At 39.9% G+C, this 25786-nt stretch overlaps 1 protein-coding gene, 1 long non-coding RNA gene and 3 other non-coding genes across 6 annotated transcripts; 1 reads left to right on the top strand and 4 right to left on the bottom strand.

The window, feature by feature from the left end:
• Positions 1-966: 966 nt before the first annotated feature.
• On the top strand, positions 967-2253 carry LOC136324713 (uncharacterized). Its single transcript, XR_010729131.1, has 2 exons — positions 967-1056; positions 1263-2253. It is a non-coding gene; the product is annotated as an uncharacterized lncRNA (long non-coding RNA).
• Positions 2010-25429, bottom strand: KANSL2 (KAT8 regulatory NSL complex subunit 2). Of its 2 annotated transcripts, none has more exons than XM_066257971.1 (10): positions 25345-25429; positions 24529-24787; positions 23541-23719; positions 23001-23115; positions 15842-16009; positions 15461-15623; positions 13921-14017; positions 9061-9314; positions 3690-3809; positions 2010-2990 (listed from the first exon to the last, which is right to left on the bottom strand). In XM_066257971.1, the coding sequence occupies exons 2-10, from the start codon at positions 24777-24779 to the stop codon at positions 2859-2861; spliced, it is 1479 nt and encodes a 492-aa protein (XP_066114068.1). In that variant the 5' UTR covers positions 24780-24787; positions 25345-25429; the 3' UTR covers positions 2010-2858. The 2 variants fall into 2 exon arrangements, with proteins under 2 accessions (XP_066114068.1, XP_066114070.1); XM_066257973.1 differs by having other exon boundaries at positions 9163-9314.
• LOC136327515 (small nucleolar RNA SNORA2/SNORA34 family) lies at positions 3214-3350 on the bottom strand. Its single transcript, XR_010729716.1, has one exon. It is a non-coding gene; the product is annotated as a small nucleolar RNA SNORA2/SNORA34 family (small nucleolar RNA).
• Positions 4955-5087, bottom strand: LOC136327516 (small nucleolar RNA SNORA2/SNORA34 family). Its single transcript, XR_010729717.1, has one exon. It is a non-coding gene; the product is annotated as a small nucleolar RNA SNORA2/SNORA34 family (small nucleolar RNA).
• Positions 13696-13832, bottom strand: LOC136327514 (small nucleolar RNA SNORA2/SNORA34 family). Its single transcript, XR_010729715.1, has one exon. It is a non-coding gene; the product is annotated as a small nucleolar RNA SNORA2/SNORA34 family (small nucleolar RNA).
• Positions 25430-25786: the final 357 nt, after the last annotated feature.

Genomic DNA, 25786 nt, shown 5'->3' with positions numbered 1-25786 from the left:
ACCAGCTTGAGTGCGGGGTCACTGGCTTAAGGAGTCTCTCACTCTGCTGTAGCCTCCCGGTCAAGGCACATATGAGAAAGCAATCAATGAACAACTAAGGAGACTAAGGAGCCGCAACAAAGAATTGATGCTTCTCTCTCTCTTCCTGTCTGTCCCTATCTGTCCCTGTCACCACAAAAAAAAAAAAAAAAAAAAAAAAAAAAAAAAAAATTGATAAGGTTCACACTCCCACATAATCTACCAAAACCTACCAACAAAATCAAAGATGAAGGGTATTTTGAATGTTTAGTGAAGTGACTACAAGTCATGGCCCAAGACAAACTGCAACAATGGGAGTTGTAATCTGTCTCCCTATCTTTCTCCTAATAAGCCTCTTAGGAATTGTGAGCACACATGGAGAGAAAGGAGTCTAAGTAGAACGTAGTGGCCATTGGAGTATGCCACCCAAATCTCGAGTATGTACTGCAAGCAAGCAAGCAGTTAACAGCTTCAAGATCACCCACCTTTAGAGATGTAAGGTGCCATACTGAGGTTGCACTTCCCTCAGGGGGCTGCCAAAACTGAAAACAAGAGTACTAAACCATTTATTATAACAGGGAAATTTTGCCTAGGGACTTGTCAGCAGACTTTCTCACAGATACTGGTGCAGTCTGAAGCTTTTTTTTTTTTTTACCAAATCTTGGTCTTCCTTGTGCCTAATAGAAGTCATGACCTTGGAGTAGCTAGCTTACGTGGCTTTCTCAAAACCACCATTGCTGGCCGAGTTGCAAGACTGGCTATCAAAATTTCTGGGGTGCTAATTCCCTGGCCTCTACTTCCCCTCCCCTATCCTAGAAAAGCGCTCATGGGCCTGTTAGTGTACAAAATAATTTTGAGTGATGGGTAGGAGCTAGTGATGTGTAGATAATTTTGTTTAAAAAAGGAGTAAGATAGTCGAATCTTGTTACAGCAGCAGGCATGCTATTGTTTATAGCTGCATTAGTAGTTTCTCTTGGTGTAAAGGCAAGAAAGCAGTGGGAACCACAAACTCAAAGTATACTTCAAGATCTATGAAAGGCTGGCCTGACCTGTGGTGGCACAGTGGATAAAGCGTCGACCTGGAAATGCTGAGGTCGCCAGTTCGAAACCCTAGGCTTGCCTGGTCAAGGCACATATGGGAGTTGATGCTTCTAGCTTCTCCCCCACCTCTCTCTCAATCTGTTCCCTCTCCTCTATAAAATGAATTAAAAAAATTTAGGAAAAAAAAAAAAGATCTATGAAAGGCCTTGGAAATTCATCCAATGGGGCTTCTTCTTAAGTGAGAGGAGGGGAGACAGACTCCCACACACTCTCCAACCTGGAAGTAACCTGGCAACCTCATCTGGAACAGACAACTGGAACCAACTGAACCAATGGAGACACTGGCTGCTGGAGCAGAAGAGGGAGAAAAGGGGGCAGAAGGAGGGAGAAGAGAAGCAGATGGTCACTTCTCATGTTTGCCCTGACTAGGAACTGAATCCAGGAGATCCATATGCCCGGCTGACACTGGATCCACTGAGGCAGCCAGCTAGGGCCCCCAATGGGTCTTCTGAGTTACTTTCAACCATTCTCTGGATATAAATATTTAAACTCAAGCAAAACTGATGTTTTTTATTACGGGGGACTGAACCCACAATCTGAGTATCAGGACAATACTCAAACCAATCAAGCTATCCAGCCAGGGCTCTCAGTTCAATTCTTACATAAGATAATCTTTGGCCTCCTTGTCATAATGCATTATATTGTAATAACAGATAACTTCTAGCATAGGTAAATTAACCCTACCTGAATTTCTATTTTAACTCTACCTTTAGATTCATCAAAATGATCTTGACAAATGTATGCCTATCTCTGTGATCCAGCATCAGACCCAACTTCTCTAGGAGTTTTACATAGTTAGAAACAGCACCATAAGGACCACCTGCAATTCTATGTATATGTATGTGTTATACACTCTCAAATATGAACAAAACATCCATTCAAGTGATTGCTTTATATTTTCATAACTTTTTTTTTTTTTATTAAGTGAGAAGCAGAATGGCAGACAGACTCCTGCATGCACCCTGACCAGAATCCACCTGGCAAGCCCGCTACTGGGTGATGCTCTGCCCATCTGGGACCAATGCTCCTTTGCTCAGGCAACCGAGCTATTTTAGCTATTTTATGGAGCCATCCTCAGTGCCCAGGAACAACTTGCTCAAACCATTTGAGCCATGGCCTGTTTTTATAACATTTTAACATTTAACAAAAACTATATATAACTTATTTATGGTATTTTACATAAGATAGTCACTACAGAACTTTATATAGGTTTGAAGCAAGATGGATGGTTAAGGAGGACCCAGGCCTGTGGGTTATTTTATGAGGTTCTAGTTCAGAATTCAACGGGGGGGGGGGGGGGGGGGGGGGGGGGCAGATTACCCAATTAGGTAGGAGGTGAGACAAGACTTAAACATAGGTTGTTAGCAATAACCAAACATTGGGTCCATCCATATCCAAGAGTACACATCTCCCTCTTAAACACGTGGATTTGTTCTAAAACTTGAAATAATTCCTTATAAAAATGTCTCTCCCATAGGCAGAGTTTAATACTTGCTCGATTCCAATAGCTCTGACAGGATTCACCTCTCTCTTCCTTGCCCAGAGTGGGAAGATGCCCACAACTTTAAGACATTACTGGGTCCCTTCCTCCAAAATTTAGTATATGCTTGACTACAGTATTCAACCCAGAAGAGAAACAAAGTACTCTGGGTACTTCTTTAGCGAGACAATCAGAAATACTTGTTTAAAGAATGGAAAATTCAAATCCTCCAAAGACAAATGATTCCCAAAATGCACTATCAACTGACAAAAGTGTGTTCTGGCTTCCCATTAGCAGTAGCCATTCCACTTTGAGGCAGCGGTGTAGAGGCTTTCTCAGAAGTTCGAGATCCTTGTGATCTGTACCCATCTCCAGCCATCTGCATCTGGCCCTGTTAAAAAGAAAAGTCACTTAGATTACAAATTCATGTGCCGTGGTCTAAAGCATGAGTCTGACTTATCAATGTCCATGTATCATAGCACCAAGAACAGGACAGCAGAAATCAAATAGCTAGGCAGTTGCTCTTCCCTATACTTAATTGTCCCTGACCCCTGTAGTCAGAAGTCATTACTTGAAGCATTCCTGAGGCTCTCCCAATGGGAGGAAGAGCTGTAGGTTGTTTCTTCCGAATGAAACAGTCATTCTGTACTGAGTTTTCAGAACAACCAACAGATCACAGGAAGACAGTCCTTTGGGCCTCTGCTTGAAACCAACAGCTATAGTATAACTGCTGGTCTTCAGTCAGGGCCATTCATATCCCACCCAAAGCTCAGAGAAAGAAACCAAATCACATTACTTATCCTTACCCTGTGATGAAAACAATTCCACTGCTGCACTCTCCCTCAATAGGAATTTACCTAGATGCCTTGTTGAGTTAAGTAAATAAATTTGTGTTCTGGTCTCCAATTGGAGAGCACGGGTTCTAAGGGCCCATTTGGAGAACTGTCACCTGGAACGCCTTTACAGTCTCCGTGTGATGACAACTCCATTCACTCCCTGGAAGTACATGCTAGGAGAGCCAGCAGGGAAACCCCTCTGCCTGGTTGTGTGACTACAAGAGGGAAGCCTGGCTGGGCTGTTCTGCACTTGCCAAGATATCCACTGGGCCTTCAGTAGTGTCTCTGACTGAATGATCTTCAAGGGTTAGTGAAGGATCAAAAAGCAACGGTGAAGGAGGACACTGCATACTGTCACCCACAACATCCAAGTCCTAGGAAAAGAAAGAGAAATGCCTATCAGCAATACCAAAGGAACCAACTGGTGTAGTCAGCATATTTTTCAGCAAACACAAAGCAATTTTCCCATACTTCCCTTACCCTTTGCCTACCTCAATCAAAAAGACTTTCCTGGCCCTGGCCAGTTGTTCAATGGATACAGTGTCAGCCTGGTGTATGCACATCCCGGGTCGATTCCCGGTCAAGGTACACAAGAGAAGTGAGCACATACTTCTCTCCCCTTCCCTTTCCCCCTTCCCTCTCTCTTCCCCTCTTGCAGCCAGTGTCTCGACTGGTTCGAGTGTCAGCCTGACAGGAGTTATCACCAAGTGCGTCCCAGTCTGGGTGCATGTGCGAGTCTATCTCTCCTCTCAGTTAAAAAAATAATAAATAATAAATAAAAATAAAAGCTTTCTCATAATGTCCAACAAATAGGATAAGATCCAAAAGCATTAAGAATTCTTTTTCTTGCTGCTAAATATAAAGCACAGAGCACCACAGTAGCTTTTAAAAAGTATATTTTTTTGGCCCTGGCCAGTTGGCTCAGTGGTAGAGTGTCAGCCTGGCATGCAGGAGTCCCAGGTTCGATTCCCGGCCAGGGCACACAGGAGAAGCGCCCATCTGCTTCTCCACCCCTCCCCCTCTCCTTCCTCTCTGTCTCTCTCTTCCCCTCCCGCAGCCAGGGCTCCGGCCCCGCTGGGGGTAGCTCTATGGCCTCTGCCTCGGACACTAGAATGGCTCTGATTGCAACAGAGCATCGCCCCCTGGTGGGCACGCCGGAGTCTGTCTGACTGCCTCCCCATTTCCAACTTCAGAAAAATACACACACACACAAAAAAAGTATATTTTTTCAATCAGTATAATTGCAAATTAAACTGAAATACTGCCTTAAACTATTGGACTATATGAGTCTCTTGGTTAATGTCCTAACAGCCACAAAGCAAGGCTGTAAGCAAAAGAGGAAAAGAGAGAGAAGAGAGAAATGAGAAAGGACAAAACACTCAAAAGTCTCTCTTAATAGCTACAAAATACTATTTTGGTTAAGTCCCTATCCCCACTGAGTAGTTCCTGAATTTTAAGTCTAACATCGTTCAATTGCTCTGTAAAAATAGAAAAAGACAAAGACATTATGTTCTACAGATTATGTTTCTTCCAACTGAATTGGCCATTCCCACTGAGGTCCTGAATGGCCAAAAGACTATAGGAAACACTGCTTTTGACTCCTGTTTGAAACCAACAGCCACTATAAACCAATGGCCTTGATTCAGGACCTAAACTATTGCAATGGCTCAGACAATGTGTGAAACACTTTTATATCACTAAACTCTCCTACCTAAGAGTGAAAATTACCCAAAGGTTTGTACATTCCTGCATCCAATCCACTTTTATAGATTCCATGTTTCCAGTAATCTAATTTCATGAGAAGCTCACTTAGTTCTATGCTTTCAAACAAGTCTTAAAAAGAGTTTAAAATCCTTTCCCTTTAGTGAATCACCAAAAACAAGAATCATGTCTTCAAAATAATTAAAGGTAAAAAGAAATAAAAAAGAGAAAGAATGAAACCTGGCTGGGTATTTCAATTGGTTAGGGCGTCATCCTGATATACCAAGGCTGCAGGTTCTATCCCTGGCCAGGGCACATATAAGAATCAACCAATGAATGTATAAATAAATCGAACAACATATCAATGTCTCTCTCGCTTCCTCTCTAAAATCAATACCAAATTTTTCACCCCGTAAGATGCATCTGACTATAAACCTAGGGTTTTAAGGAAAAAAAAAAATTCTGAACCAAATGGTGTGTTAAAATATTTAATAAAATACTGTATTTTTCGCTCCATAAGATGCACAGGCATTTCCCCCTCCACTTTTTTGGGGGGAAAGTACGTCTTAGGGAGCAAAAAATAAGGCAAATAAAAAATTTTTAAAAAAGAAAGAAAGAAAGAAAGAAAGAAAGAAAGAAAGAAAGAAAGAACAGAACACTGGACTTACAGCTGCTGAACTTAAGCAGAAACACAGAGAAAAGGATACAGTCAGCTATCTAACATTCATTTCAGATGTGTAATATTCAGAAACTTCTGTAATAGCCACAGAAACCAGTGTTCTCACATGGTTAACAAGAAAGTGAACTATTTTCTTCGATTCTTTTACTATGCACATTATATAAATAAATAAACTTGGAATTTAAAAAAACCCATTTAAGTGGTGAGGCACAGGTTTCCAAGTCAAGATGATAATGGTAGGGTAATGTTTTTAAAGGAAAATAGATACTGATAAGGCTTTTCTCACATATTCACAATGCTGTCTGTTAACAAGAATTAAAATTGGGGAAAGGAACCTAAAATAAGAGAGGAAGAAACAATTAGCAGAAATGCCTACCACAACAGGAATGTTTAGAGGCAAGCATCAAAACATTTTAAGAGAATCCGACTGTTCTGATCTCAAAAACCACACACATAGACCAAACTCAGTTATTAGGATTAAATTATTAGGATGTTCCTTGCCAAATACCCTTGGATTAAAGCACATAAAATAAGACAGGTGTAATATACAAAATTAAAGGCTGAATTTTTTCACATACTAATAACTCATACCTTACTTCCCATGACTAAAGTTATCAGAATTTATTGACAGTTATAGAAATGATATCTAAGAACATAGGGATCAAAATTGCTTGGTGAAATTTATATAATTAAGAAATCACTTTTCTCACAGAAAAATTTTATACTAATATATCCAGAACTTGTGGGGCCACAAAAATTCTTTCCTGCCTAACCAGGTCGTGGCACAGTGCACAGCGTTGGCCTGGGATGCTGAAGACCCAGGTTTGAAACCCCAAGGTCACTGGCTTGAGTGTGGGATCACAGACATGACCCCATGGTCACTGGCTCTCCTGGAGCCCCCCCCCCCAATCAGGGCACACATGAAAAAGTAATCAATGAACAACTAAGGCACCGCAACTATGAATCAATGCTTCTCATCTCCCTTCTTCTCACTTAAAAAAAAAAAAATTCTTTCCTAAAACTAAATTTTGTTTCAACAATTTCTGGAAAATTTTTACCTCCAAAGATTAAGAATAAAACCAATGTGGTTCATCAAAAACACATCAATATGAATACAACAGATTATCAATTACAAATAGCAGAATGTTTATTTTTACCTCTAACAAAGGTCCATCTTAAAAACACATTGGATTCTCAAAAGTAAGGGTTTTTTCCTTCATATATTCTTTAAGAACTCCATGTCACATATAAACAGATTTGACAATATGTATTTTTAAATTTTTCTTAAATTAAGATTTAAATGTCAGTTGTCTATAATCACATCTTACGATCTTTAGTATTTTGCATAAATATTCTTCAAAGAGCAAATAATATATTCTTCAAACATATTGAGTCATATTTTCTTAACTCTAGATTATCAAAAGTTTGAGAAAGAAAACATCATTTAAAACTAATATGGTAAAAAAAGGTGAATACGGAAAAGCAAAGTGATCAAAACAGAAATGGCTCTAGAAATTATTAAATGACAAACATTATAACCTAGTACACCTATATAAAACACATGCTAAGCTTTTACATATGTACATTAATATTTGAAAAAAACTTGGTGGTTTTTAGGTCCTTTTTTTTTAGATCCTACAAAGCTCATATTACTAAGTTTGTAAAAAATAAAAGTTCCTCTCTGGGTTTTCTACACATGTAAAATGAAGGAGACAAAAATCTATCCTTCCCAGCCTAGAGCTATCTATCCATTGACTCTCTTCAATATAATCTCAGTGGAAAAGTTTTGGAAACACTGGAGTCTATCTCTAAGACCCCTTTCTAGTTCTCAAATTTTATGAGTCTGTGTGAAAGAAACTTTTTTTTTTAAGTTTTTTGAAACTTTTTAAAGAGCAAATATAATCAGGATTATAAAAAATTTTATTATAAATGAAGTAATAAAAACCATAAATTTATTATACTCATAAATAACATAAATCTAAAAAAAGGAGGAGGAAAATTATCAGTTTATTCTTAATGCCATTTATTACTCTAACCTAGCATCTTTTTATAGTGTATCTTGAGGCCACTCAAATCGCTTCCACCCTTGGCAAACAATCTTGCAACCTATTATTGAATTTTCCATTTAGATTTGTCACCTTAAGCAGGTCATGGTTATACACAAGTACCTTTAGTATAAAATTCAAGACTTCAGAATAATGAAGACCTTGATCCAAAAGGCTAAAGATTTAACAAAGTGCCAAGACAAAGACCAATGTATCCCTAAAGTCAAATAGTAGGGTAGTGCTAATTAGGAAACAAAATCTGAGCTGGGTATATGGGATGGGACCAATCAGGGACCAATCAAAAATCAGGCTGAAGGCCTTGGCCAGTTGGCTCAACAGTAGAATGTCAGCCCAGCATGTGGAAGTCCCAGGTTCAATTACCAGTCAGGGCACACAGGAAAAGTGACCATCTCCTTCTCCACTCCCTCTCCAATCCCCACCCTCCCCATCCTGCAGCCATGGCTTGAAAGGTTTGAGAAAGTTGGCCTCAGACACAGAGGATGGCACTATGGCAGCACCTCAGGTGCTATTATAGCTCAGTTGCTGAGCAACAGACCAGCAGCCCCGGATGCACAGATCATCGCCCAGTAAGGGGCCTGCCATGTAGATCTCAGCTGGTTAGGGTGCATGCAGGAGTCTGTCTCTGCCTCCCTGCCTCTCACTTAATAAAAACAAGCTGAAAAAGGCAGAGTAGTGTACTACTTAGAAGGTTATAAAAGTCAACATTCAGGGAGATCCCTGTTGTTCTAGTCCTATGTAATAACATATCAAAATTGAAAAACAGTAACCAGAAGTAAGGTTTAGATTTTTTGGGACACACATTAATCTGAAAATGAAACCCCTTACTACACAGAACCAAAATACAAATAAACATTAACGAGTATATATCAGAACTTGTTTGTATAAGATCTCAGTGAATCACTCACCTTGTGGATGGTTACCAAATTTTCTGGCTGCACCAAATCCAACCATAATCTTGATTTTCTAACTTCCCTTAGTTTACAATTTCTTTTATAATTCCCTCAGAAAAACTTCTGCCAATTTAAACTGTCTCTAAATGTATATGCTTACACAATCATGCACATTATCATTTCAAAAACTTTATCAACTCTCCTGACCACAAAAGACCAACCTATTCTTGCCATTAATAAATAAGGCCTTGTCTCAAGGGCTAACAAGAGCAGAGCTTCTCTAACTTACATCACTGAACTCCAGAGGTAAACTCTCAGTGGGCTGAAGCTCAGCAGCACTCAAGTACAGATCCATGGGGCCGGCTTCCAGATCATCTGGCACAGACAGTACCTGCTCGGGCTTATACATCTGAGGAGGCAACTGGAAATGCAGTGGGCAGCAGGGATCCTCAGAGAGGCTTACAGGAACTGCTTTGTTGCAGGGTACCTCTTCAGACCCCTGGCAGCATTTGAAGAGAACCTGATTCGTGTCCTGACAGATATCTGTAGAAAAATGGTCAAGGAAAATAAAATGGATCTATGGGAGGTACAAATCAAGGAAGTGTCTGCCATGTAAAACAAGGTCTAGACTACACAAGATAATTGGTTACATCTGATGCAGAAACAAATGTAGCTATTAAATTTTTCTAATTCTACTCTTTCAGTAATTTTAAAAGTAGTCCCCAACCTCCATTTCAACATCCTAGTCATTTAAACTAGACACACTAATCTTGTTCTTTTTTAAGGTCAAACACAAAACATCTGAAAATACAGTGCTAAGCAAAAAGCAGTAACAAGCCTAAGAATATACAGCTATTCAGAAACAGCATGTCATGACAAACAAAAATACCCCACAGAGACTTCTACCAACCTCTTCAAAGAGTCAAGAGAGCCTGACCAGGTAGTGGCGCAGAGGATAGAGCATCGGACAGGGATGCGGAAGACCCAGGTTCGAGACCCCGAGGTCGCCAGCTTGAGCACAGGCTCATCTGGTCTGAGCAAAAGCTCACCAGCTTGAGCCCAAGGTTGCTAGCTCAGGCAAGAGGTTACTCGGTCTGCTGAAGGCCCGCGGTCAAGGCACATATGAGAAGGCAATCAATGAACAACTAAGTTGTTGCAACATGCAACGAAAAACTAATGATTGATGCTTCTCATCTCTCCGTTCCTGTCTGTCTGTCCCTGTCTATCCCTCTCTCTGTCTCTGTAAGAAAAAAAAACTAAAAAAAAAAAAAAAAAAAAGTCAAGAGATACAAACTTGTCTCCACTCCATTAAGCAGACTGGCAAAGTTTGCAAGATGTTGTTTCCAATAATTTTTTTTTTCATTTTAGAGAGGAGAGAGAGGGAGAGAGAGAGAGACAGAAAGGAGAGAGAGAGAGAGACAGAAGAGAGAGAGAGACAGGGGGGAGGAGCTGGAAGCATCAACTCCCATATGTGCCTTGACCAGGCAAGCCCAGGGTTTTGAACCGGCGACCCCAGCATTTCCAGGTCGACACTTTATCCACTGCGCCACCACAGGTCAGGCCTCCAATAATTTTTTTTAAAGATATTATTCATTCATTTTAAAGAGGGAAGAGAAAGCAAGATAAAGAGGGGGGGAAGGAGGGAGGGGGGAGGAGGAGGGGGGGAGGGAGGGAGGGAGGGAGGGAGGGAGAAAGAGAGAGAGGAGAGAAGAGCAGGAAGCATCAACTCCCATATTTGCCCTGACTGGGCAAGCCCAGAGTTTCAAACCAGTGACCTCAGAGTTCCAAGGCGACGTTTTATCCACTGCACAACCACAGGTCAGGCAATAATATTTTTTTTTTAAACAGCAGAGGACTTGGGAAAATGGAAACTCTAGTAATAGTGACTAGCTATCATATCCTGAAAAGTAAGTAAAAATATATTTCCAGCCCTGGCCAGATAGCTTAGTTAGAGTACTGCCGGTTCAATCCCTGATCACAGCACATACAGGAACAGATCAATATTCCTGTGTGTGTCTCTCTCTAAAATCCATAAAATTAAAACAGAATATATATAAATAATATATATATTTCCATACCCTTTTGTGTATGTGTGTGTGTGTGGGGGGGTGTTAATACAGGGGAGTCTTGTTATTATCCCAAAGAGAAAGGAACGAAGATAATTTTGCTTATGAAAGCCTATGGATAGAAAGTACTCCAGGAACACTCTAAGAGCTCAAACAGGACAGCCAATGATGTTAAGGCTAGAAGCAGAAAAGCAGAAAAGGGCTATTATTTCCAAGTTGACAAAGAAGCTCTGTAGGATGAATCAAAACTGAAATCATGAGTAGATAAAGTAACAAAATTACAGTTCAAGTTACTCTACAAAGCACATTAAACTTAAGTGTTATCATTTCTGATAATCCTGACTGCATGGTTATTTTCCTATTATTTCAAATTTGGGCTTATACTAAAGTAAGAAAGCACAATTTTCTACAAATTGATTGTATCCAGGATTACTGTCAACTGTAACTGCAAAATAAATATTTAAAAATAAAATTTTAAGGAATTTTTAAAAACTAAAAGATCTAATTACATTACAATTTTTAAACTGAATAAAAATTCTTGAATAAAGCCATTATTTCAATCCATTACACCCTGGCACTAACGACATTATTGGCTGTCCTGTTCATTGCAGGGTGTTCAACAGCATTCCTGGCCTGTACCCACTAGATGTCAGTAGCACCTCCATCGGAGTAATGTATAACAAGCAAAAAAGGTCTCCATAGATTGCTAAATGGGACAAAATGACCCCCAGTTGAGAATTCCTACTCTAAAGGAAGAATAAATTGTACACAAAATAAATGTTTACTGAATGAAAATGAATGAGCAAATGAACAAACATGAATTTAATGAGAACAGACTTTGCAGTTTCTATGTGCTTAAAATAAACCCAATCTTATTTAAATTATTAATATTTAAAATATTAATCCATTAAATGTTTTAATCAAACTTCTTTTCATGGAATTTAAAGGACTTTCATAAGTCTTTTATTTAATATCATGTATCCTGGAAAACCCCCATCCTCCTCCACCCCAATCCTTTCAGATGGGGACAACAGAGACAAAGAGAAGGAAACAAATTGACCTACAACTAGTGTCTGCGTCCTTCACTTTCAGGCCAGTGCTGTCTCCTTTAGACCAGAGTAAAGAGTTAACAGGTCACCAATGGCAGTCGCATCTTTCTCTGGGATAAGGACTTAAGGAAGGGTAAGGGACTTAGGAAACTATGAAGTAGAAAGAAAAAGAGCATAAAAAATACTTCCCTTCTCTTTTTAAATACATTTCATTTTCAACTTTGCTTTTTAAAATATTAATATTCTCATAAAGTATTTGAATATATAGCACCATAAGAAAATTCTAAAATACTCCTTAATACCTGTAAATTGGGAATTTTTGCCTAATAAAGTAATTCAAACTACTGAAAACCTGAGAAGTACAAAGCAGGCGGAAATAGGGCATTCGTAACCCCACCATCCAATAGTCACATTTCTATTTTACTCCCTCCCAGTATTTAGTTTCATGTAGTTAAAACATACTCTACCAAAAAAAACCCCACATACTCTACAGAATTCCATATCCTATTTTTGTTATTACCATATGCTTTCCCATGTCCTTTATAACTTTTGTTAAATGTTTAATGACAAAACATATTCCATATTATGTTGTATCATGATTACCTCTCTCCCATTTCTGAAATTTTAAGACTGTCTCCAATTAGAGAAATTTTATGTAGCACTGGTCTGCATTTCATTATCTCCTTAAAATAAATTCCCAGACATTATAGCAAAGAATATAAATATTGTCAAACTGCTTTCTAAAAAGCCTATTCCCCCTGGCAGCATTTAGAGGGTCCATTTCACCGCACCATCACGAACTTTTGAAATTCACTCATTAATATGTTATCAAATTCATAGATCAAAGCACTTGTCTTATTTACTATTTCATTTTTTATAGTAATGATAAGCACTATTCAACCATCAGCCACTTCTACTTAATCTGTCCAAAGACAGCTTTTGCCCAATTATATTTGAGCATTTAACTTGTTTTTAATTACTTTGCACAAGTGTTTTATATATTAATGAAGTAATTCTTACTGCAATAATTAATAGCCCTGGCCAGATAGCTGTTGGTTAAGAGCATCATCCCAAAGAGCAGAGGTTGCTGGTTCTATCTCCTGTCAGGGCACATATAGGAACAACTCCATGTCCCCCTCTCTCCCACTTCTTCTCTCGTTAAATCACTAAATTAATAAATAAATAATAATAAATTGGTTAAATATTTGTTTTTAAAAGTCAGTTTTCCTTTCAAAAGACCAAGGGAAAGTTCTCCTACTGAAAAAAATACATTTTACTTTCCCAATATATTTTATCTCTTGCCAGGCAAATGTAATCCAGCAAGATTTATTTATGCCTTTCATATAATAAAAATCATATTTAACCAAGGCTTTTACAGTAAAAATAACTTTCTCGATTAATGTCCATAATAAAGATGTACTTTCACAAAATAATGAACAGTTCAAAAAGTTTTGTAGTCTGATAGTAAATATAGTCCTACAGCAGAATCAAAAGATACTATGACGGATCAAAAGCAAACTAACTGGGGGATAATCATCTCATTTTTGGAAACAGTTAAGTTTCTAATTTGAATAAAGTCTAAAAATATAAGTTAGGACCCTGACCACACAAAAGGATAATACTCAAAGGAAGCTCACAGTTCAGAACTGTCCTACTGTTACTGGTAGAAAACCCACAGTAATTGTTCTGTAGTAACTGGATTTAACAGTATTATAATTCTAATAAACAGGTTAAATCAAGGATCTCTGTATCCTGCAACTCCAGTATTAACTAACAATTAAATATTAGCCCACACCTGTCACCAATAACTCATGTTTCTTTCTAATGAATTGACCATTACATTTCTTAAGTTATGAAATGGCCAACAGACCATAGAAAGACATTTCTTTAGGCTCCTGCTTGAAACCAGCAGCTTCAGCAAACTGCTGGCCTTGATTAAGGGCCAAAGGAAAACAAAAACCTTCAATTAAGCAAATTATCAGTTTCCCACTAGCCTTCAGTCTAGCTAGCAAACTGAAAAAAGTAAAAAGATACGGGTAAGGCAGTGTCTGGTCATTGGAAGAGACTGATTAGAACAACGAACATCATCCACAAAGGCCAAGCACCTCTGACTGGAACGAGTGGTATGAGCCTAAAATGAAAAAAAAAAACAAACAGATTAAGTTAAAAAGAAATTCAACCAACACTCAAAAGAACATACAATCAATTACCTGTGAGAATACTTTAACATGTAAGAAAGGTACATCTATCTTTAAAAGCTAAAAAATTCAACATTTAAATTTATTCACCAATACTATGTAAAAGGAAAATAATTTTTTTGTGTGTATGCCAGAGAGAGAGGGACAGATAGGGACAGAGAGACAGGAAGGGAGAGATGAGAAACATCAATTCTTTGTTGCTGTGCCTTAGTTGTTCACTGATTGCTTTCTCATGTGCCTTGACGGGGCAAGGGGGGGCCACAGCAGAGCAAGAGACCCCTTGCTCAAGCCAATGACCTTGGGCTCACGTTGGTGAGCCTTGCTCAAACCAGATGAGACCATGCTCAAGCCGGTGACCTCAAAGTTTCAAACCTGGGTCCTCTGCATCCCAGTCCGCCGCTCTATCTACTGCGCCACCACTGGGTCAGGTGAAAGTAAAATTTTTCATCTCATGCACAAGTCAACCCAAATCTGAATTTACTTCTCATCTATTATAAAAGTGTGATACAGACTAAAGGTTTTCAAACTACTTTATCTTTTAGCAGAATCCTTTTCAAAATTGTAATTTTATACTGAACCTCAACAAATAAAACATAAAAATAAAATTACCCCTTGCCTGACCAGGCGGTGGCGCAGTGGATAGAGCATCAGACTGGGATGTGGAGGACCCAGGTCGCCAGCTTGAGTGCAGGCTCATCTGGTTTGAGCAAGGCTCACCAGCTTGAGCCCAAGGTCGCTGGCTCGAGCAAGGGGTCACTCTGTCTGCTATAGCCCCCCGTCAAGGCACATATGAGAGAACAATGAACAACTAAGGAGCCGCAACGCAGAATTGAGGCTACTCATCTCTCTCTCTTCCTGCCTGTCTGTCCCTATCTGTCCCTCTCTGTCTCTACCACCAAAAAAACCAAACAAACAAACAAAAAACCCTTATTGAAGCAGAGACCAAGGGCCTAAGAAACAAATTTAAGAGTGATCACTTAATTCTGCTTTCTATCAACCCGACTTCCCATACTATTCTGCCACTCTTCCAGCTTCCTAAAACAAGATTCTCAAGCAACTTTGGCTTAACATGTGCCTATTTCTGAACTAATAAATATTTGAACCAAAGAACTGAGAAACGCACGGCAATCCCTCAACTTGCAGATGAGAACAGAGGCCCAGAGAAGTAATCAATGCAGGCACAGAACTGGTCAGACGGGAACTAAGACTAGAACCTGTGTCTCCAGACTTGCAGATTAAGTGCTCTTTCAATATACCCCACATCCAATAAGTCAGAAGTCAGAGCCAAGACTGTACAACAATGCTTTGATGATTACCTACCTTAACTTTATAAATAAAGCAAATGTATGCACCTTAGAAGTACATACACAAATTACCTGTTGGGCAGCTCCATCTGTGGCCAGCATTCTGCGTTCCTTCAGCTGCCTATGCAGTAAGGCTTCTACTCCATAGCGCTGACGATACCGCCGAAGACATTTTAGACGCTTTAAGTTCTCTCGTTCTTTGGCCAAAAGCCCTTCTGGGCCAGTCAGGAGACTACTACCTGGAGAGTCACAACAGCCAAGATGTTATCTGCCAACCAATCAAGGGTTTGTCTCCAAATTAACAAGAACAGAAAAATTTTGGGCCATAAGATAGGCAGTTTCAAAAGCAAACTCTTCTCCATTCCAGATATTAAGAGATAATAAATCTAACTACTACCAGCATGTGGGTTCACATGTTGAACCTACAACAGGTTGCTGCAACTAGCATAAAACTTGCCTAGAGCTTCATGTTCCACTTTGCGATTATGTAAGTAACGCCGCTTCTTCTCTTTGAGCAAATGCTGAAGTCGTTTAAACTGATCAATGTACAAAGACTGTAAACGAATCAGTTTCTCACGCATAATCAGAGCCACTTCTTCAGCTGTATAGACACCAGCATGTCTGAAATAAATAGAAAATTCAGCAAAGCGTAAGAAAACAAAATAATGAAACCCAAGCTTAAAAAAGGGAATAGACATTATTTAATAAGCAATCAGTGCCGAGACAATCACCTCAAGAATCTTTTCATCCATTTTACTATTCAATTTATTTTTTAAAAAAAGAAAGTAAAACAAAGACAAATAACAAACAAAAGAAAGATTTTTAAAAATTGAAAATAGAAAAATACATAAAAAGAAGAAAACTCTCCAAGAATGGTCACTAATATATGATTTCACAATATGAGAAAGGAAAGATATTCCATTATTTTTTCGAAGTTATCTGCATTGTTTAAAAAAAAGTAAAGCTACAAAAAAAAAGTTGTTACAAAACACTCAAAAAATTTTTTATTAATCTACATTCTTATTCCATCTAATAATACAGAAAAATCACTTATCAGTCAGGACAACCTAAAAGTGCTCAATTTATTATAGCCTGTACCTTAATATAATTTAATTAAAATTTAAAAGATAAAGAATTACAACTTCTATTTTAAAAATACACTCCTATATTGGAGCTTACATACACGAGCCCTCAAACACTGGTCACAATGGTTAATCACCGTCCTCAGCTCATTTTCTTGTTCAAAAAACAGTGCCCTTCCTGACCTGTGGTCACAAAGTGGTAAAACAACCTGAAACGATGAGGTCGCCAGTTCAAAGCCCTGGGCTTGCCCTTCCTCTCTCTCTCCTCTCTAAAAATCATTAAAAACAAACAAACAAAACAAAACAATAAAAACAGTACCTTGGGTTAACCCTAATTACCAAAGATCTAGATCAGGAGTCCCCAAACTTTTTACACAGGGGGCCAGTTCACTGTCCCTCAGACTGTTGGAGGGCCAGACTATAAAAAAAACTATGAACAAATCCCTATGTACACTGCACATATCTTATTTTAAAGTAAAAAAACAAAATGGGAACAAATACAATATTTAAAATAAAGAACAAGTAAATTTAAATCAACAAACTGACCAGTATTTCAATGGGAACTATGGGCCTGCTTTTGGCTAATGAGATGGTCAAAGTCTGGTTCCATATTTGTCACTGCTAGCCATAACAAGTGATATGACAGGCTTCCAGAGCCCTGAGGAGTGCGTGCCACATCACCTGAAGTAATACTGAGGAGGCAGATGCATCCTGTGCTCCTCTCACTGACCACCAATGAAAGAGGTGTCCCTTCCAGAAGTGCAGCAGGGCAGATAAATGGCCTCAGGGGGCCACATGTGGCCCACGGGCTGCAGTTTGGGGGCCTCTGATCTAGATAATCCACATCAACTTTATTAACTTCTGCTGCCAACAGAACTTTTTTAAGAAAAGGTTATTCTAGTGATTAATGAAGTTACAAAGTAACTCAAAATTAAAAGATTAACTACAAATTTAGCCTGACCAGGAGGTGGCGTAGTAGATAGAGCATCGGCCTGGGTTGCAGAGGACCCAGGTTCAAAACTCCGAGGTTTCTGGTTGGAGGGTGGGCTCATCTGGCTTGTGCACAGACTCACCAGCTTGAGCACAGGGTCACACTGGTTTGAGCGTGGGATCATAGACATGACCCCATGGTTGCTGGCTTGAGCAAGGGTTCATTGGCTCGCCTGGAGATCCCCAACCCCCCATCAAGGCATATATGAGAGAACAATCAATGAACAACTAAGGTGGTGCAATGAAGAATTGATGTTTCTCATCTCTCTCCTTTCCTGTCTGTTGTCCCTATCTGTCCCCTCTGTTGTAAAAAAAAAAAAATTATAAATTAATTTAAAAGATTTTTTGGTTCTATTTGTCTTGTGTGATTATTCTATACCAAGAAAAGCAAGCTTGACAGACACTGTAACTTAATATTTTCATATTTTGACTAAAATTATTTTTTATTTAGAATACATACAAACTACATACTTAGACTAATTTTAAATCCAAAAATTATGCTTTAAGAGCAGCTGTTAAGTCACTGAAACCCATAAAATTATTAACTTTAGAAATGAAAGCAAGTAATCTCTGCCAGTTTTTTCTTAAATATAAATGAGTCAAGACTACCTGTGTAGAAGAGAAGTATAACTACAAAGTACTCTGAAGTAAAAATAAGTGAACAGAAGTTAAAAACAGAAACAAGAGTAAAACCAGCATATTATAGAAATGACAAAACCCAAGATTATAAAAAAAAAATGTGAATAGGTTTTAAAACTAATGTCTAAACAAGGTAACCAGGTTATGTCTTCAGGAAAACAGGCTACACCTGCAAACCTAAAATAAGAGTCCTTATGCTATATAAAGTTTATTAAAATGAAATTAAATTCACTGTACCTATCAGAAGAGAATTTAACCAATGGTGTGGGAACTAGAATTTATAAATGGAAAGATATTACAATTAGAACTTACCACAAATCAAACGAGAGCATAGGGGTTGAGCACCCTAATATGAATGCCTAGTTCATGTGACAAATGGGTCACTTATATATAAAGATGGATGTTCCAGACATTCACAGCTAGTTGTTCTAACTACCCTTGCTCTGACATGCACAAATATATCAAGGTTTGTCTTATTTGGTTTGAGAGAGAAAGAAGGAAGCATCAACTTGCTGTTCCACCCATCTATGCATTCATTGGTTGATCCTTATATGTTCCTTGACCAAGGATCAAACCCACAATCTTGGCATATCGGGATGATGCTCCAACCAAGCTATCTGGCCTGGGCTATAAGTCAAGGTTTCATTGTTAGAATTCATCTTCAAGAAAGAAGCTTCCAGTTTAGATGGAGTAGGTAAATGTGGTACTTGGAACCACAACCACATCAAAATTCCAGAATTCCAACAAAACCAGCCCTGGACAGACAGATCTGCTGGTTAGAGCATTGTTCTAAAGTACAGGGACTGCTGGTTCAATCCCCGGTCAGAGCACACACCGGAAGAGATTGATGTTCCTGTCTCTCTCTCCCTTTTCACCTTTCTCCTCTCTAAAATCAATAAAATAAACATTTTTTAAAAATTACAAAACCGCCTGACCAGGCGGTGGCGCAGTGGATAGAGCGTTGGACTGGGATGTGGAAGAACCCAGGTTCGAGACCCCGAGGTCGCCAGCTTGAGCACAGGCTCATCTGGTTTGAGCAAAAAGCTCATCAGCTTGGACCCAAGGTCGCTGGCTCAAGCAAGGAGTTACTCAGTCTGCTGAAGGCCCGCAGTCAAGGCACATATGAGAAAGCAATCAATGAACAACTAAGGTGTTGCAACGAAAAACTGATGATTGATGCTTCTCATCTCTCTCTGTTCCTGTCTGTCTATCCCTATTTATCCCTCTCTGACTCTCTCTGTCCCTGTAAAAAAAAAAAAAAAAATTACAAAACCACAGCACAACCGTCTTTCAGAACCACCAGAAATCTAGCCAAACAGAAATCTAAGTACATAAAGCAGCAGCCACACAGCCCTGGCCAGGTGACTGTAGAGTAAGCATTATCCCCACACGCTAAGGTCATGGGTTCGATCTCCGGTCAGGGTACTAAGGAGAAGCAATCAATGAGCACACAACTAAATAGAACTAAGTGGAACAATGAGTTGATGCTTTTCTCTCTGTCTCAATCAATAGAAAAATTTTAAAATAAAATAATACAGGAACCATGCCCTTGGCCAGTTGGCTCTGTGGTAAAGCGTCAGCCCAGCATGTGAATGTCCTGAGTTCAATTCCCTCTTGGAATACAGGAAAAGCAACCATCTGCTTCTCCACCCCTCCCTACTTCCCATCCCACACCCTCAGCTCAGACGGAGCAAACTGGCCCCAAGCACTGAGGATGGCTCCATGGCCTCGCCTCAGGCACTTAAATAATTCAGTTGTCAAGCAATGGAACAGTGGCACCAGATGGGCAGAGCATCAGTGGGTAGGGGGCTTGCCAGGTGAATCCCAGTTGGGGCGCATGTGGGAGTCTGTCTCTCTGCCTCCTGGCATTTCACTTAAGAAAAAAAATTACTTTTACAAAGCAATTAAGTAAATGGTTACAAAGGGAAAAGGAAACAATGCCAACAGTAACTCTAGTTAGGTCAATCTCTAACAACCTCAACCTAAATACAAAAAGGACCCTTTCTGAAACAAGCAAGCAAAGGTACATGCTGTAAATCGTTCATAATTCAAAAAGTGCACCCAGTTATGTCCAACACTGTTGCCAAAAATAAAAAAATTTTAATTAAAAGAATTTCAGCCTGACCAGGCAGTGGTGCAGTGGATAGAACATCGGACTGGGATGCAGAGGATGCAGGTTCAAAACCCTGAGGTCACCAGCTTGAGCATGGGCTCATCCAGCTTAAGCACAGGCTCAACAGCTTGAGTGCGTGGTCATTGGCTTGAACAGCAAGGGGTCACTCACTCTGCTGTAGCTACCCCAACCAGTCAAGGCACATGTAAGAAAGTAATCAATGAACAACTAAGGTGCCACAACAAAGAACTGATACTTCTCATCCCTTTCCCTTCCTGTCTGTTTGTCCTTATCTGTCCCTCTCTCTGTATCTCTAGCAAAAAAAAAAAGAGAGAGAGAATTTCAGCCTGACCAGAGACACAGAGGACCCAGCTTTGAAACCCCAAGGTCACCGGCTTGAGTGCACACTCATCTGGCTTGAGCACAGGATCACAGACATGACCCCATGGTCACTAGCTTTAGCAAGGGGTCACTGGCTCAGCTGTAGCCCCCTCCCACCCCGTGAAGGCATATATGAGAAAACAATCAGTGAACAACTAAGGTGCCACAATGAAGAACTGATACTTCTCATCTCTCTCCCTTCCTGTCCATCCCTATCTGTCTCTTTCGCTAAAATAATAATTTCATTAAATAAATACTTGTATTAAACACAACAAGACAGTAATATGTAGCCATATTAATAAAATATTAGCAGACAATTAACAATACTACTGATATTCCTAAAACTGCAGATATTTTAATGAGCCAAAAATTTTTCTGGATAATTTCACTGAGAACTTTTTTTTTAAGCAAGAGACAGGAAGAGAGATGAGAAGCATCAACTCATAGTTGCAGCACTTAAGTTGTTCATTGATTGCTTTCTCATATGTGCCTTGATGGGGTAGGGGGGCTACAGCAGAGAGAGTGACCCTTTGCTGAAGCCAGTGACCTTGGGCTTCAAACCAGTGTCTTTTGGGCTCAAGCCAGTGACCTTGGGGTTTCAAGCCTGGGTCCAGGCTGACACTCTATCCATTGTGATACCACCCAGTCAGGCTCCCTGACAGAATTATTAAAAAGCCCTATATTTCATTTCCTAATAGTTGGACATATCTGGGAAATTTTGCCCTTTGTATGTTCCTTTTAGGAGAAACTAACATCAAATACCTAGTCCTTTTAACAGTTTTACTTTTCACAATAACTAATATTTTGGCTTATATAGCAGTCTCTTTTAAGTTAGATTAATATGAATGTGTCATCTAGAGACGGTCTTCTATTTTCATTCATTTATCTTCAGATTACTAATGATAAAGTCAAGTTTCTGGACCTTCAAAGCTAAGTGTTTTACCACGCCAACAGTCACTTTGTGAACCTACAGAGCACATACCTCTTCAAACCAACAAGTCTGGTATTTCTAGAAGCACAATGAAAAAAAAAAGGTTCAAATGCTTGGCATCAAGTTACTACTGTGAAAGAATCTTTTTTGGTTTGTTTTGATTTTAGAAAGAGGATAAGGAAGGGAGGAACACTGATTTGTTGTTCCACTTATTTATGCCTTCACTGGTTGATTTTTATATGTGCCCTGACCAGGAATTGAACACACAATCTTGGCATACTGGGCCACGCTGCAACCTGACCAGGACCTGTGAAAGAATCTTGCTATACAACAAACTTTCCTTCTCAAAATACTTAGATGAATTTCTCAAAAAAGCATTTCCCGCCTGACCTGTGGTGGTGCAGTGGGATAAAGCGTCAACCTGGAACATTGAGGTTGCTGGTTTGAAACCCTGGGCTTGCCTGGTCAAGGCAAATATGGGAGTTGATGCTTCCTGCTCCTACCCTTTCTCTCTCTCTCTCTCTCTTTCCCTCTCTCTCTCTCTCTCCCCCCCCCTCTAAAAATCAATAAATTAAAAAAATAAATAAATAAAAAAGTATTTCCCGAACTGCTGACTACACTGAGGTTACTCAAGAGAAATAGATGAAATTATTCTCCTCGGAAAATGTAATCCTCAGTAACTTCTTACAAACCTCAGAATCCGAGCCAATGAAGAAAACTCTGAAAACTGAAGTTCAACAAAAATTCTAGTCAAAAATTCATCACCTCTTTATTTAAATACTTCTACCAAAACTGTCAGAAAGTATTGAGAAACAGAAGTCAGAAAGAAGAAAAAAAAACAAATTAAACTTCACCCAAAGAAATATGAGACTTAGGAGTAGCCATGTTTTTACCTTTCTACAGCTCCTAAGATGATCATGTATAATGCAGAGAGGAAAACTGTAGTAAGATATAATTAGGCTAATTATTCACTTCCTAGCTTCTAAATCAGTTTCTCTTTCTTAGGCATAAAACCAAAGAAAATTCTTGAAATATCCTAAAATTCTTAAAATTTAACTTTGCAAAAATGTAGCTATGCAAACACAATCACTTTATTATTCCTGAGGTATAAGCCAAGAACACGTTCATATCAATTTTCTCTTTTCTAACTGATCTAAGCATTTCTCTACTGACCTCCCACTCTTATGTCCAAGAAATGTCCTATTTTCTCTCCTATACTTTCTCAGGTACAGAATTTAATGTCTAAAATTTTTCTCAAATCCAAGACTTCTAAAAAAGAATCAAATCCTGCCCTGAAGCAAGATGGTGATGAATCCTGACACTTGAACATACGGAAGCTGTTTTTGCTCACAAATACCTATGCTATCTTCAACCCTCTTAGGTTATTAATATTAATCGTTTAACAGTATGCAGCACTACATTCCACATACTAACTACATAAAATATTTAAAGGCTTTATGTGGAATTAAAACTTACTTTAAGGGATCTTCTTGATCACTGTCTATGCTATCAGCTTCACTGTCAGGGTCACCTCTCCATGTCTGATCCACAGTAATGGGTTCCTGCTCCCCATCACTCCAGCTGTCTTCATCTGAGGCAAGGAAGGGAGAGCAGCTATTAAGACTTCCCACCTTTATAACTCCACACAACACTAGATTACTTAACACATCAACCCAAATCTTAACATTAGGCAAGTTAACCATGCCCTCAATTAGAAAGTCCAATTCAAAATTGTTTCCTGAAATTACCTTACCTATCAAGGATGGTAAGTATAAAAACAACCATGAAGAAAATAGTTATAAACTTGAGAAAGTGAACCTAAGTATACATACACTACTTCAAACTGAAAAGAACTGGTGAACAACCCAGCAATCCTGGAATCTCACCAAAATGCTAATCAATTAGTAACATTGTATTATCCAGTATCATATATATTCAAGGCACTGTGCTAAAACCAAAGTAAGTTTTTTGTTACCTTTCTTCCTCCCTTTTCATTCTAGGAGAGAAGATCCTTACCCAGAATTCGGCTGGCCTCACTGCGATTACTTTCTGGAGTCTGAGACCCCAACTCTGTCTTAGCATATGAGCTCAGCTGGCACAAGAGTGTTTCACCCACAGGCCCTGGATTGGTCTTCTTCATCTGAGCATGAAGTGCCAGGGCATTCCTACGGGCATGTTCAACACAGAAGGAGACCCTAAGGAAACAAATATTAACATTCTATACTCAGGTTCTTTCTTTAAAAAGTTCAATGATTTTTGTACTCACTGATGCTTAGATCATTTTCAGGAAATTAAATAGACCATTATATTCATTTGCAAATATTTAAAATTCAGGGAGGCAGAGTAATTAAACTGGCCCAAGGTCAACTTATTTGGTTTTACTAAAGGGAAATACAGGTAGTATAATGTAGTGCTCTATCCCCATCAACCAAAACATTTCAGCTATAAAAATGCTGACATCTCACAACAAATAAGAAATTCTTTCATCTTTCAAAATTGCTTCCAGAAGGCAACTCTATATTTTATTTCAATATTAATACATAGTAGTAATAAGATGTCACACACAATTTTAAAACTAAAAGGTATATGCAGAATTATCTAGTAAAGTTTGCTCCTGTATGGATACCTTTGTAGATACTGAAAGCTATTAAGCCTTTCCCAGAATAATACACATCTATCTGCCTACGATTTAACAAGGTTCAGAGATGGCCAAAAAAGCCATGGTCCCCCGGTTAAAGAAAAATCTAGAGTATTCCTTATATTTTAAAGATAAAGGAAAATATCCAAAGAAATGAGCTGTGTGGCCCAACTGGAGGTAGTGTCCTTCCAGTTTTCACCATTTTAATTTTTTTATTTTCCAAGGAAATATGCATACTGTAATCCCAATTATACAAGCACCTTAGTTAACAACTCGGTAGCTACGCTAAAGCCCACATCATCATACCCCATTCCGCTCTCACTTTAAAACTAAAAGTACAAACGACAAAAACATCTACACATATACCCATCTTTCTTTTCAGGCTTCGGGGCAGCACTGGGACATCTTTTCCCATTCTTCGTCGATATATAACTACATTGCTTGAAGGGCGCATTCTTGTCTTCAAGGATATGCTTAATGCAAAATTCCTGCCCCTCCAGACGAGGTTGCGAGCATGAGCGATGCGTGAATGAACAATACAGGGGCTCTTGAGACCGGGGCACTGGGGTGATCCTCCCCCGATTGGTCGGCAAGACGTGGATCCGAATCCTGTTCATACCAAAACCTGCAGGATCACACAAAAAATCAAAAAGCCCTTACCCTTGCCAAAAATTCCTCCTTCGCAATATCCGGGCAGACTGACCGCGAGTGGTTTCTAAAGGACAACCAGAAGTCACTCTCCTTGTCTCCCCAGGCATTAGTGAGCCCGCCTCCCCTCCACTTCTCCCGCCAGTCCCACCCCCACTCCGAACACTTCCACGCTCCAAATATCTCAAAGACGCGCACAGCCGCGGCCTGAGGTGGGACCATCAGCGCCAGCCCCACGCGGCGGCAGCAACGCCACAGAGCCGCGCCCCGCCCCGCCCCGCCCCCGCCCCCTGCAAGCTGCCTTTGTCCAAGCCCGCCTGAGCTCGCTGCTGAGCCCATCCGACTCCCGGCTGCCCGTGCGAGCGCCATTTTGTGCTAAGGCTCCAGGCACCAGAGAATCTAGGTCGGTCCTAAGAGCCTTTAGAGGAGAGTGACCCGGACGCTGACCGAGGTAGAGTACCACCTCCGAGGGGGCAGAAGAGACAAGGCAGCGGCGTAACAGCAAAGATGAAGTCAACCACCACCACATCTTACCTCAGCCGCCCCGCCACGCCAAGCCACGCTGTTCTCTCTTCTGGCGTCATCAGCCGTTTCTAACTCGGCCCCCCGCCTTTCCGGGCTCCTAACCGCTGATTGGCTACTACGCTTATGGCGCTGCGACGCCATTGGTCGAGGCCGTTATCCTGCCGGCGGCCGGGGGGAGGGCTGGTCCCTGAAAAATGTGCGACTAGGGTAGGTGAGTCGACCTGTCTGTCAGAACTTCTCCCCCGGGAGAGTGAGGCGGCGTGCGCGCTGGCTGCGGGTGCAGTTTGTCATTTCACTTCCAAGCGTGGCTTTTTTTCAGGCCGTTTTCGGGCGCTCTGTTTGTGGTGTTTGCCTGCTGCTACCTCAGCACACCTACACAACGAATAAAAAGTCAGACGTTTTACACTGCTTATACGGGAAAAGACCATAGTTTTTCTGTTGTGAGCAGTTC

The sequence above is a fragment of the Saccopteryx bilineata genome, chromosome 2, assembly GCF_036850765.1.
Source record: "Saccopteryx bilineata isolate mSacBil1 chromosome 2, mSacBil1_pri_phased_curated, whole genome shotgun sequence".
Taxonomy (NCBI): Eukaryota; Metazoa; Chordata; class Mammalia; order Chiroptera; family Emballonuridae; genus Saccopteryx; species Saccopteryx bilineata.
Note: the sequence above shows the minus strand (reverse complement) of the source record. Positions and strands in the feature narration are given on the sequence as shown.

Excerpts from the sequence above, each read along its gene's own strand:
- KANSL2 (XM_066257971.1), bottom strand. The coding sequence starts at position 24,779 with ATGAACAGGATTCGGATCCACGTCTTGCCGACCAATCGGGGGAGGATC. Across the intron at positions 16,010-23,000 it reads GATCAAGAAGATCCCTTAAA|ACATGCTGGTGTCTATACAG; the intron begins GTAAGTTTTAAT and ends TATTTATTTCAG. Across the intron at positions 3,810-9,060 it reads TACCTCTGGAGTTCAGTGAT|GACTTGGATGTTGTGGGTGA; the intron begins GTAAGTTAGAGA and ends TTCTTTTCCTAG.